The sequence below is a fragment of the Ambystoma mexicanum genome, chromosome 6p (genome assembly GCF_040938575.1).
Source record: "Ambystoma mexicanum isolate Mex_15411 chromosome 6p, UKY_AmexF1_1, whole genome shotgun sequence".
Taxonomy (NCBI): Eukaryota; Metazoa; Chordata; class Amphibia; order Caudata; family Ambystomatidae; genus Ambystoma; species Ambystoma mexicanum.
The window spans coordinates 1,278,461,357-1,278,473,366 of NC_090935.1; the positions used below are offsets into that span (position 1 = coordinate 1,278,461,357).

The 12,010-nt window shown below is 42.7% G+C and overlaps 1 protein-coding gene across 22 annotated transcripts in view; it reads right to left on the reverse strand.

Annotated features, from left to right (window-relative positions):
• PTPRD (protein tyrosine phosphatase receptor type D) overlaps positions 1–12,010 on the reverse strand; it is a 4,803,934-nt gene that overhangs the window by 677,706 nt on the left and 4,114,218 nt on the right. For all 22 annotated transcript variants that reach the window (XM_069625937.1, XM_069625939.1, XM_069625938.1 and 19 more), the window contains one exon: positions 8,394–8,539. In XM_069625937.1, the coding sequence (XP_069482038.1) occupies positions 8,394–8,539 (146 nt within the window). The remainder of the gene's footprint in view (positions 1–8,393; positions 8,540–12,010) is intronic.

The window sequence follows — 12,010 nt, forward strand, 5'->3', positions numbered from 1 at the left end:
CTCTTCCTGCTCCTACCTGCAAGGCAAAAAACCTCGGGGTTATCTTCGACTCCACACTCTCCTTCTCTCCTCAGATATCTGATGTCTCTAAGAAGTCACACTACCAGCTGCACCTCCTCAGAGGTATTCTTCCCTTCCTCTCCTTCCCCCAGAAGCTCGCTGTCTCCCGAGCCCTGGTTCTCTCAAAGCTGGACTACTGTAACAGCCTCTATCTTAATCTGCCTGCCTCCACACTCCGCCATCTGCAACTCATCCAGAACAGAACTGCGAGACTTGTCCTTGGCCTCAAGCCCAGGGACCGTATCTCTCCAGGACTGAAATCTCTACACTGGCTCCCAGTAGCTGCAAGGATAAAGTTCAAAACCCTCTGCATTGTCCACAAGGCCTTCTGGGGCCTGGGGCCTAAATACCTTCAACTCTCTCTTCCTAAATATCTTCCTTCCCGAGCCCTTCGCTCATCCTTCTCCAACTCCCTCAGGGTCAGCCGCTTCTCGAAGCAACGAGCTGGGGGTAGATCTCTCTCCGCGGCAGGGGCTGGAACAACCTTCCTGACCCCCTGAAACTTGAGGAGAACCATCTCCGGTTCCAGAAGCACCTCAAAACCTTCCTCTTTGCTTCTGCTTTCTCTCTCCCTCTCCCCTGCTAATTATTCGCTGAAACTGCACTGAATCTGCAACTGGGCCACTCTCACCGACCTCGGTCCTGGGCCCAGCCACTCTCCACTTGCACTGCCTCCCTGGCAACCCCTGCACTGCGGGACTGTCTCTGTATCCCTACAGCCCCCCATTCCCAGCACTTGTTCTGCACTTACCTTGCACTTGCCACCAGCTGGCCCTTTTATTTATTTATTCTACTTACCTTGTACTGTACTTCCCACCTCTCCCTTCCCCCTACCCCTGCACTTGCACGATCTGAATGACACCTGGCCTAGTAGGATCGTTGTCTGTCTACCTCTTGTTCCCCCCTCCCTGCCTCGTCGCGCCTTGAAACACTTGTGTATAGGCGCATTACAAATGCATTATCATATCATATCATATCATATCATATCATATCATTACAAATGCCTTATCATAGCGTGTCATTCGAGGAGTGGGGTTTAGTAATACACACTTTCTTGCCTGTTCCAGCACTGTGGGGTATGTTTTCTCTTGTATGTGATTTTTAGTTACTGCTTTGCGGCTTATATGTACTTGTCGTGGTCGTTGATTATTTTTATTTATTTATTTTCTTTTTTTTTTTTTTTTTTGGAAAGTTGTGTTTTTGGGTGCCAATTACAGGGGCTTTCTCCTGTGTGTACCTCCCACACCGTTGTTTCTTGTAGTGGATCAAAGGCTAATTGCCCGCAGTCACCACTAATTATTTTCTGTCTTCCCTTTTAAATTTGGGCGCAATTCTATGCGGCTCAATCTATGTTGGTTTCAGCGTCTTATCGTCTTGCCAACGCCGCCAAACAGCCGCACAACAGTCAGCACCCTTTACCCCGACGGGCTTAACGCCGCAAGGGTGCTTCGTGTCCCGTTAAATGCGTTCAGGCTAGTCACGTGATGAGTCACGTGGCACGGAGTGAACCCGCCTCCTCCAGGAAGCAGGATGCCTCTCGCAAGAGCTGCGCTAGCAGTGCCGGGTGAGAAGCTTGAGATGAGCTCAACGTTCTGTTGAAAGTAAAGTACAATCCTTCCTTATAAAATGAAATGCCTAGCCTTAACTCACAATAGGGTGGACGAGCAGGCGTAAGCCGGCACCCCCACGGAAGGCTCCACTAAAGGCGCCTGTCCTGGGCCTGTCCGGAGCTGTCTTGAGCCTCGGCCAGTCTCTATAACTGTTTTCCTACAGCCTCCGTGAGTACTTGTGAGTAATCTGTCTCCTCCTGACGTGCATGTCCACAAAGCAAGTTCCTGAGTAAGACATTTGCTTCCGTAGCGTTTCCGCAGTGGAGACCCAATTGCTTATTACCTGACTCTAGCAGCAAAATATTGATTATTCATATCCCAAGGTGCACCGAGGACCTCTACGTGCTCCTACACCCCGCACTTCCAGATACTGCCTTAATGACTGCCCTCCCTACCGGTTCTCATAGCTTGCTACCTCTATTGAACACTCTTCTATCAGTCTGCATAAATTGCATTCTCGCTAGTCGGCAATTGTACCGTCCCTACTATGATTGTTACTGCAAATAACTTCGCTTGCATCCTTGCTTGGCACCAAGTCTAAGGCATATTCAGTATGTGTGTGATCCATTACAGCCTGCATTTAGCATACCTAGCCTAAGACGCTGCACGCTGATACCTATTTCACCTGCATAATACCATCATTTTATGGGAACAAACCCACTAGACACATAATCATATCTCCTCTATGTCATTACTCTGGAGAAGGTACCATTGTTAAAAGATCTTGTTGACTACAACCTCTGCCGACTCTGTCTACGCTAAGTTGACAGGCATTGTAACTACAACTGTATTGTAACTGCATCTATGTTGTACATATTACTGTCTACGGCCCTAGATAACCACCATATGTACTATAGCAATATGCCTACCTCTATTTAAGGTATTATAGACCTCTGAGTCGCCTGGTTATTGTTCTATTGATTACTATTGTAATTGTTCCCGCCCATATGGAAGTGCCCTTCCATGATATCCACCCATCAGCATAGGCCTCTGCCAGACTCATCCGAGAGTAACCATGTCAACGTAGACCATTCTAGCCGTGTTATCTGTATTCACCTGTCCTGTCTCACCCATCACTAGCCTTTGTTTTTTAAGCTAGTACACTGCAGTCTGCGTTAATTGCACTAGTGAAAACCGCATGCCAGACCATATCTTTGCAACTTATTTCAGCATCAGGCTGCCACAGAGCTTTTGACATGTTAGTATTAATGATACATATGCCTAGTAACCACATCTAGCATTTACGCAGCACCTTTTATATAACTTAGGTGTGACCACATAATAACTAACATGCTCACCACTAAGACTCATCTTACATACACATTCTGTTGCCTACTCTGGGCTACTCAAATAACCACCACAATAATGGCCTGCACTAACTCCACACCTTGCAACCTGCAGGAGAGAAATACTCAACTTATAGCTAGGTTGCCACGACTTTATGATCTCAAAAACAAAAGAACTAGACCTTTGGTCTTCACACCCACTCTAACTGCCACTGACCATAACCCACCTGCCACAGTTGCTGAAAGACTGCTAAAAACTCAGACTTACTCACTCCACAACCAAAAGAGATCCAAGCACCTCAACCCAAGAACCGTCCAAGAAAGAAATAAAAAAAACACGTTTTCAGGTGCCCTTATCAATGCGAGTACCCTCATAGCGCATAATACTGAAATAGCTGACATACTCGCTATGGATGGTCTAGACTTTCTGGCTGTCACTGAGACTCGGCGATGCTGCAAGTGTCACACTTACGATTGCCATACCAGACAACTACAATATACTCAGAGTCGACAGGCCCAACTCTAGAGGAGGTGGTCTGGCCATCATTGCTAAAACTAAGTTAGCATTAAGACTTACCCCACTGCCAGAAATTAAATCATGTGAGCTACTATCAGCTAAACTACCCATTTCCAATAATAGTACACTAACTATTCTGCTAGTGTACAGACCACCAGGTCCCCTAGGTAACTTCGAAAAATACCTCTCCAGCCTCCTCACTAACAACATCAAAGATTCCACTCAGCTCCTATTATTAGGCGACTTTAACTTGGGATTCAACGATGCTGAGGACAAACAGGCCCAATCTATCCAAACGATCTTAGCCGAACATGGCCTGACCCAAAAAGTCTTAGCGCCTACACATATAAAAGGACGCTCCAGCCGACTGGATAGTTAATCTGAATTTCTCCACTACCATTTCTAATATTACCCCACAAACCTGGTCCGACCACCATCTTATTTGTTTCTCATCCAGTATAGAACTTCTAAAATCAGTTACTCGTGAAATTGCACCACCTCTTCTAACTAGAAGCAAAAAAGAAATTACTATTGAAAAACTTCTCCCTCTCCTCCTACCAGCTCTCTCTGCTAGCGCTAATAACTCTGACCCAAATACGCTAGTTAAGACATTCAACAATACTATGTCCAAATCTTTGGATACCATTGCCTCAGTCAAAGTATGTAAAAGTAAACAAGAAACACACCTTAATTCACGGTTCACTCCCCATCTCAAAGAACTACGGATCTAAAAACGACTCCAAGCAATCTGGAGGCACTCACCAACTGCTGAGAACAAAACTCTATTTGTTAACCTTGCGAACAAATACAAGAAAGAAATAATCCAAACTAAAAAGAACACATTTAATGATAGAATCATTAAAGCTAACTCTAACTCCAAAGAACTCCTTACCATCCTCCGGGAAATGGCAAATCCGATTGCTCCCACTGATAACGTCCCGAAGGACAAACAATGGTGCACTAGCATCCAAAATACCTTAGCAAATAAAATAATAACTCTACAGTCCAAAATTTCGAAGAAGAAAGTCTCTTTGAGGTCCACAGGAATACATACCACCCCTCTGACAGATATACCAAGTATAGATACACCAAGTAGCAGCAAACCATTCAGGTTCACCAATATATCCATACTGGAAACAGAAAAGGTCATATTATCTCTGAAACACTCGAACTGCCAGGGCGACAGCTGCCTGGCACAAGTTATTAAGGACGCAACTAGAGACTTAGCACCCTTCATCTCTAAACTAATGAATGCCTCCTTTAACGCAAGTATTGTCCCTACTAACCATAAAGAATCCTGGGTACTGCCTCTCTTTAAAAAACAGACCCTCGACCTGGCTATCCCAACTAATTATAGGCCCATTTCTAGGGTCCCATTCCACCTTAAAATCATTGACAGAGTAGCCTACCTCCAGATCCAAAACCATCTGGAGAAGAACCAACTACTAGGATCATGCCAATCTGGATTCAGACCACAACACGGTACTGAAACTGCCTTAATTGACCTCAAGACACAAATCGACGAGTTGAAGAATAAAGGTAAAACAGCTATGCTCCTCCTCCTCGACATATCGGCGGCCTTCGACCTGGTGGACCATGCAGTGTTATACAAGCATCTAGCATCTCCTGCCCATTTCTCAAGTGAAGCTATAGCCTGGGTACAATCCTTCCTAGCTAACCGTACGATGAGGGTGTTCTCCCCCTTAGCCTCAGCGGACCCAATACAAATCACCTGTGGTGCCCCACAAGGTTCATGTGTCTCGCCGACAATGTACAATATCTTCACTAAGCCACTCTTCGACAAACTTGACAGATTGGGGGTAATTTATAATAAATATGCGGATGACACGCAGATCCTCATACCACTATCTGGCAACTTTGTCGAAGACACAGCTCTAGTAAATAAGATATACCTCATCATTCAGGCATGGATGGCCTCTCATGGCCTCTTCCTGAATGAAAACAAATCTGAGATCCTGATCCTGGGTTCTGATTCCAACCTTAAAAAACTTAGCCCCAGTTACACTGCCTTTAATATTGATGGTAATGTAATCAAGGTGGTAACCGAGGTAAAAACACTTGGTTTCTACCTTAATTCCACACTATCTCTCAAAAAACAAATCAGCTCTATGGCTTCCTCTACAGCCTATACCTGTAAATTGATCAGGGGCTGTAGACTCTACCTCTCTAAAACCAACTGTATCACACTAGCCAATGCTTTAATAATGTCTAAACTGGACTATTGCAACGCCCTATATTCAGGCGCCAGCAAAACTATCATAAGCAAAATGCAAATATTGCAGAATAATGCCCTTAGAGCAGCCCTGGACATACCCCGTAGAGAGCATATATCTGATATCAGGAAAGACCACCACTGGTTATACATTTGTGATAGAATACTCCTCAAAATGGTATCCCTCAATTACAAAGGACTGAACAATACCCCTGGACATACCCCGTAGAGAGCATATATCTGATATCAGGAAAGACCACCACTGGTTATACATTTGTGATAGAATACTCTTCAAAATGGTATCCCTCAATTACAAAGGACTGAACAATACTGCGCCCCCATATATCTCTGCCAGACTGACTAGAAGATCCTCCAGTCACCACACCAGAGCCTCTAACCATCTCTCACTAAAAACTCCCAGATTTAGATTAACAAAAGTGGGTGGAGCTAGCTTCTCTGTCAGAGCTGCACGTGCCTACAATGCACTTCCTACTTCATTGAGAGTTGATCAGCCCTACTCTAGATTCAGATGTAACGTCATAACCTGGCTCTGGACTAATGATGCCCATTAAACTGCTCCCCCTCATTTAATCCTGGACTTCTACACAGAACTATCATGAGTCTCCTGAAACCTGTACTATAGACTATCTCTCTTGCCTTCTTTGTTATGCTATGTACCCACATCTTGTATATATGTACTGCAAATACTGTAATAATCATGTACTGTAACTAATGTATGTAACTAAGCTTAAATGTTCTTGGTACCGCTGCGCCCGGCTACCCCAGAGTTTGGAGCGCATTATCAAATAATAAACTAAACTAAAATAAACTAATATACACTATCTGAAGGCAAGAATAAAACCAAGATGAAATGAGAATAGGAAAAGAAAGAATCATGGCTATGACTAAAGTTTAAATGAAAAGTGATCAATGTAGTACTGACTTTAGTAGCTCAAGAGAAAGGACGATGTAAAACCGTGGTGAAATAATTTTAAAAATGAAGGGTATTAAAGCTGAAAAGAGGCCTTGAAAATGCAAGAATCATGTTGTGTGTTGCTTTGATCACATTTAATAAGTAATACATTTCTTTTAGCCTTCATCTAAATATTTAGGCCATGGCTACTGAAGTGGTGGGTATTGCAGATTTGGAAGGCAAATGGGTATTCAGTTCACAAATCGTAGTGTCTTGTATAATTGCATAAATGAAAGTAAAATCTCCAATCATTTTTGAAGATGATTTCACGCAAACAACAATGCAGAAATCAGTTATCCACCTACAGAAAAAACTCTACTATTGTGAGGGAAGAAAATGATGAAAGCAGGGTTTAATGGGAATACTTAACATACCAAATAAGGGAAACTATATGTCATACACATTTATTATTACGGATAAAGGGTGAACTAATTATAGTGTTTTGCATAATTAAAGGTAAAATCTCTCAGGTTCATTTATGAGGGCAATATAAAGTGTACATTGTTGGCAGAAAAACATTTTATTATTGTTTGCAGTTAATGATTCTGAATGATGCCTTCCTCAAACACACCACTTATTGGGGAAAATGGGATCCCTTTTTAAGAAGCAAGACAGGGTAGTACAATGTGAGGTGCAGAGAAAGGCAGATGTAAGAATTCAATATGCCAGCTGGGTATGATGTTGGGTTATTCGGGACTTACAGAGGTAATATGTTAGATCTATAGTTGAGTTGCAATCATATTCATTGAATTGTTATAATAATAATGTCTTGTGCAGTTCCATTTTTTTTTAAATACCACATACAAGCAAATATGTTTGCATATGTTTCTACTAAGGGCATTTATGAGAGGTTTCTTATGATGTGGACAAGTGAAATAAGTAAATAAATGAAAGTATAAGAAGTGATATAATTGGCTGCAAGGAGTCTAACATCTCCATGCAGGATATTCGTCCATCTTCTTGATGGTTAATTCCATCCTTAAATATTTATACTCCATAACAGAAAAGAAATATCTGAAAAAGTGCAGGGGTTCTGTAAATTGTTCGAACTTAAGTAGGGGACACTGGGGGTGCCACTGGGCACCACCAAGATAAAGATAAACAAATGCTTCAAACATTTCCAACACTGAGAGTCTGAATGCATGACATTGATAAGAGTCGGTTTAGCCACCAGGATATCCCCTTTCTGGTGATTCCATGTGAGTGGAGGGCCAATGTCCGAGGTTACAACTTGCAAGGATGCATGCAGATAATTAAATTATCTTTCTTTTTATTATGAAGAATTACCATATTAAACATGAAAGATCTTGCTCTGTTTGCAGTAAGAAAGGGTAAATCTTCTAAAATGTACAGGCAGAATTGTGTGATGAGCAGAATAACTGCATTATCCAAGAGTTGCGTTTATGAGATTAGGCCCTGATTTACATAAGCATTTATAAATGGCTCTGTGCCATTTGCCTAGCAATATCTATGTGTGGATTAAGAGACATACCAAAAAAAAAACTATAATAACATGGCCCAGAAATTTTGAAAAACTTTCCTGATTCAGGCCGCATTTGAAGAACATAATTCTCAAGAAACCCCTTTGTGTGAAAAAGAAAAAGGTGAACACATCAAAGAGATACACAAACAATACAATAACCACACACGTGCATGCATATATGATTACAGATAATAGTATATTTTCGGAGGAACAGAACAATGGACCTAATACCTCAAATCTCTGGTTGCTGACTTTCTTGCCCTTTTTGTTCCAGACAATTTTTGGACGTGGATCTCCTGTGGCTTGGCAAATGAATGATGCAACCCCCCCTGACACCCCTGTTTGGTCATCAGGAGTTCTTGTAAACTTTGGTGGTGCTGAAACAAGAAAGAGAAACATTCCTGATTAATAATCACCACTTGGCCTTTAACACATTTCAAAACAAAATGCTCCCATGCACTCTTTTCAGGTTAATGCTCTATCCATCGAATTTTTTGCATGGAGGGAGACATTTCCATCACATTTTTTGCAACGAGAAATTTTGCATCAAATGCATTTTTTTTTAATGGGGGGTCCCCCTCCCAACCCCCTGTTTTTTACCCTTTAAAACCCACCAAAAGAATTAACCTTTTATTCCTCAAAAACATGCATTCGATGCATATTTTTTGTTGCAAACCCCTCGATGCTATTGCATTCGATGGATAGACTTTCGATGGATATACTAGATACCCTCTTTTCATTCTAGTGATTTTTCTGCAATCAATGGGGTTATCTTTACAAGCATAATAATAGGACTGTGGAAATTAAAGTGCTGTAAATAAAAATCGACTCATCTCTCCATTTGGATAAGAGGAGAATATGAACAGAGTTCAGTACAGGAAATACACCCAAAGCCGTTGTGTCAATCCTGGCGGTTCAAGGAAAAAACTCCTGCAAAGTCCCCATTGATCAATCGGTTATGACAGGTAATATACTTTCTTCTATTGTCTTTTTAACTGATGGGGATTTTGTTTATACAAATACCAGAGTGGTCTCATTTTCCTGCCGTGATGTTATTGTTTCAAAATGAATGAGAAATTGCTTAGGCTCAAGCGGGAGCCTGGCAGTGTGCCGATTCATCCGCAGCACCACAGAGAAGCAGCCATTACATTCCGCTGTGCGCCGCTGTTCCTGTGCAGCTCCTTTTGCGGCTAGCTGAAATTGTCTATTACCTTGGGTCTGCGAACAGAAGAACGGGGAAAATGGGGGCACAGAGGGGTGTACCACATACAACCAAAGAAGATGGCTAGTTCAGGTAAGGCCTTGCTCTTTACACAGAGCAAGGCCTGAGCTGTCATGTCTTTCAGTGGAGCTTCTCCATCCACCAGTTTCTGTACTTAAAAGTAATTGGGCCTCATTACGACCCTGGTGGTAAGGCAACAACGGCGCCAGTAGTGCTACCAGCGCCGTTATTGCCTCACCGCCTCATTACAGGTTCTGCTCGTGGGGCCGCCCTGTACACCTGGTCAGACCAGACGTGCAGAGCGGCACCCGCTAGCAGAACAGGATGCTAACAACGGTCCCGTCATTAACGGGAAACTTTGTTAGCATCCTCCCCATTCCCATTGAGCACTATGGGGGCTCAAATGGGAATGGGGACGTTCCGGTCTGGGTCACGCAAATGGGATATACTGGTCCCGCAAAGGTCGTAATGACCTGGTAATTCCCATTTTTCGGGACCCGAGTTTGGGGGTAGCCATGCCGCTAAAAACGGCATGGCTACCTCCAAACTCGTAATGAGGCCCATTGAATGATTTATATTTCCAGCTGGGTGTGTGTGATTATGTTATGATTTGTTCTGTTTTGTGCACGCTGTTGTGTATTTCTCTTCGTATTTGTTTTGCCACTTGTGGTCGGGATGATTGTCTGGGTTCTGATTGCTCGAGGCAGATGATTCAATTTCCACATGATGCAGATGAGATCCAGGCTTCAGGTCGCTGTGTTTACAGCTGCTGACATGAAGGCCTATACCACTATTATGCCCCGCCCAACGAGTTAGGGGATGTGGATGTTCACTACCTTTGACAAAGGAATTGATAGAACACTGTAGAAAAAGAACAGTGCTGTCGTTCTGACTTTTCCATTTCAGTTAATGGCTGTAGGGCTGAACCTGGTTTGGCGGTTCCCTTCTGGAGTCCTGCGGCGGGCGTTCCGCCATATACGGGATTACATTGACGTTGCAGGGGTTTGAGGCCCCTTATCCATTTCAAGCTGGTTGGCTTTGTCACTGCTTGCTTGTACTTACAGTCATCACATAGTTCATTAAAAAATAGACTTTCAGGTTGCTCCTGCAGAAGACAGTGCAGCCAATGGGCCATAGTCAGTGAGGGTTTGCACTGCTTGCAACATGAGGCAAGCTAGTTTTGCTCTATTGTTGAGGCTTACGTAATATAATAAAAAGGACATTAGTTACATATTCTTGCTGGCAGGTGTTGTTGAGAGATGTGAACCTTTATCCAAATCTCTGGTGATTCTCTGGGCTTCATTAACCAATCAGAAGTGGACATCTCTCCCCTGGAGATTAGTACAAGATAGGTAAAACATGTTCTTGTCATCTTTTCTCCAGGCTAATTACATAAATCACTTAGAGTATAGGCCCCAAATCAGAGCTTCCGCAGAGGAAAGGCTGCAGGGATCTAGAAAACACGGTTGGTTGAAAGGAGGAGGCAGGGGAGAATGCGTAGTGACTCTAAGGAAAGGATAATGCTGATAATGGTACAGAAATGGTACTGAAAAAAAACATGTGATACTCACATAACAAATACCTGGTTAACATTACAATGATCTGAGTTTCCAGAATTGCTTTGCACAGGCCCAGTGGGGTAAGTAAGTTATATATATTTATATATATACCAGCAACAGTGATCCTCTGGTTATGGCTAATTTGGCTTTCCCATAGGAAGAGCAGTTTTTGGGTTGCTTATAACTGGCACCGTTCAGCAATGATATCATTTGTGATGTCATCTTTGATGTCCTGGGTGCTACTCTGAGCAGTGCATGATGGGGGCGCGAGTTATGGATACATAATTTACCATAACTGACAAATGTTTTTCATTGTTTTATTCTGCAACCATAACGTTCCATAACTTAACCACAAAGTACCTTTAGCGACGTGTTTTCATTGAATATATATAAAGAAAGGAATTAGCAGAAAAACTCAAAGAATGCCAAAAATTACTATGTGCTCAATGCGTATTTGAAGCACATGGATTTTGATTTTCCATAAATGGTAGTATGTAAGAACTCATGGATGCCCTATGATTTTGCATGGTAAAACGTAAGGCCAGGGATCATCCTTAAAAGTGATTTGCAAATATATGCGGGTCACTGATCTAAAGGTTCTGTGACCCACAAATGTTTGTAAGCCATTTTTGAGAGTGTGTGCCAGCCTCTAACCAAATCAATGGAGTCCTTCACCGTATCCTCGCTTGCTCTCCAAGACCACCCCGAAGTCCAAGAATGGTTTTAACTGATTTCATATATCTAGGGCAGAAGCGCTGGAAATAGAAACAAACGTTTAACATGCCTCATTGCCCTAACTTGTTACCCCTTAGTGACCTTGAAACTGTCTGGTCAAATTTCTGGAAAAGTCTAAATGTTTCTGGGGCCTTGAACCACTCAAAAGATCACTGGCTCTTTCTATTCGCGGAATAGTTAAACCAGCAATAAGAAGCAGGGGCAGAAAGAGGGCAGAGATTCTGGATGTTGCTGCAACTTGTACTGAAATGAAATATTAAATGTGGATGTTTTAATAAATAGTTGATGGGCATAGTGATGGAAAAAAGAAAGTAGGAAGTTGTATCCTGTTG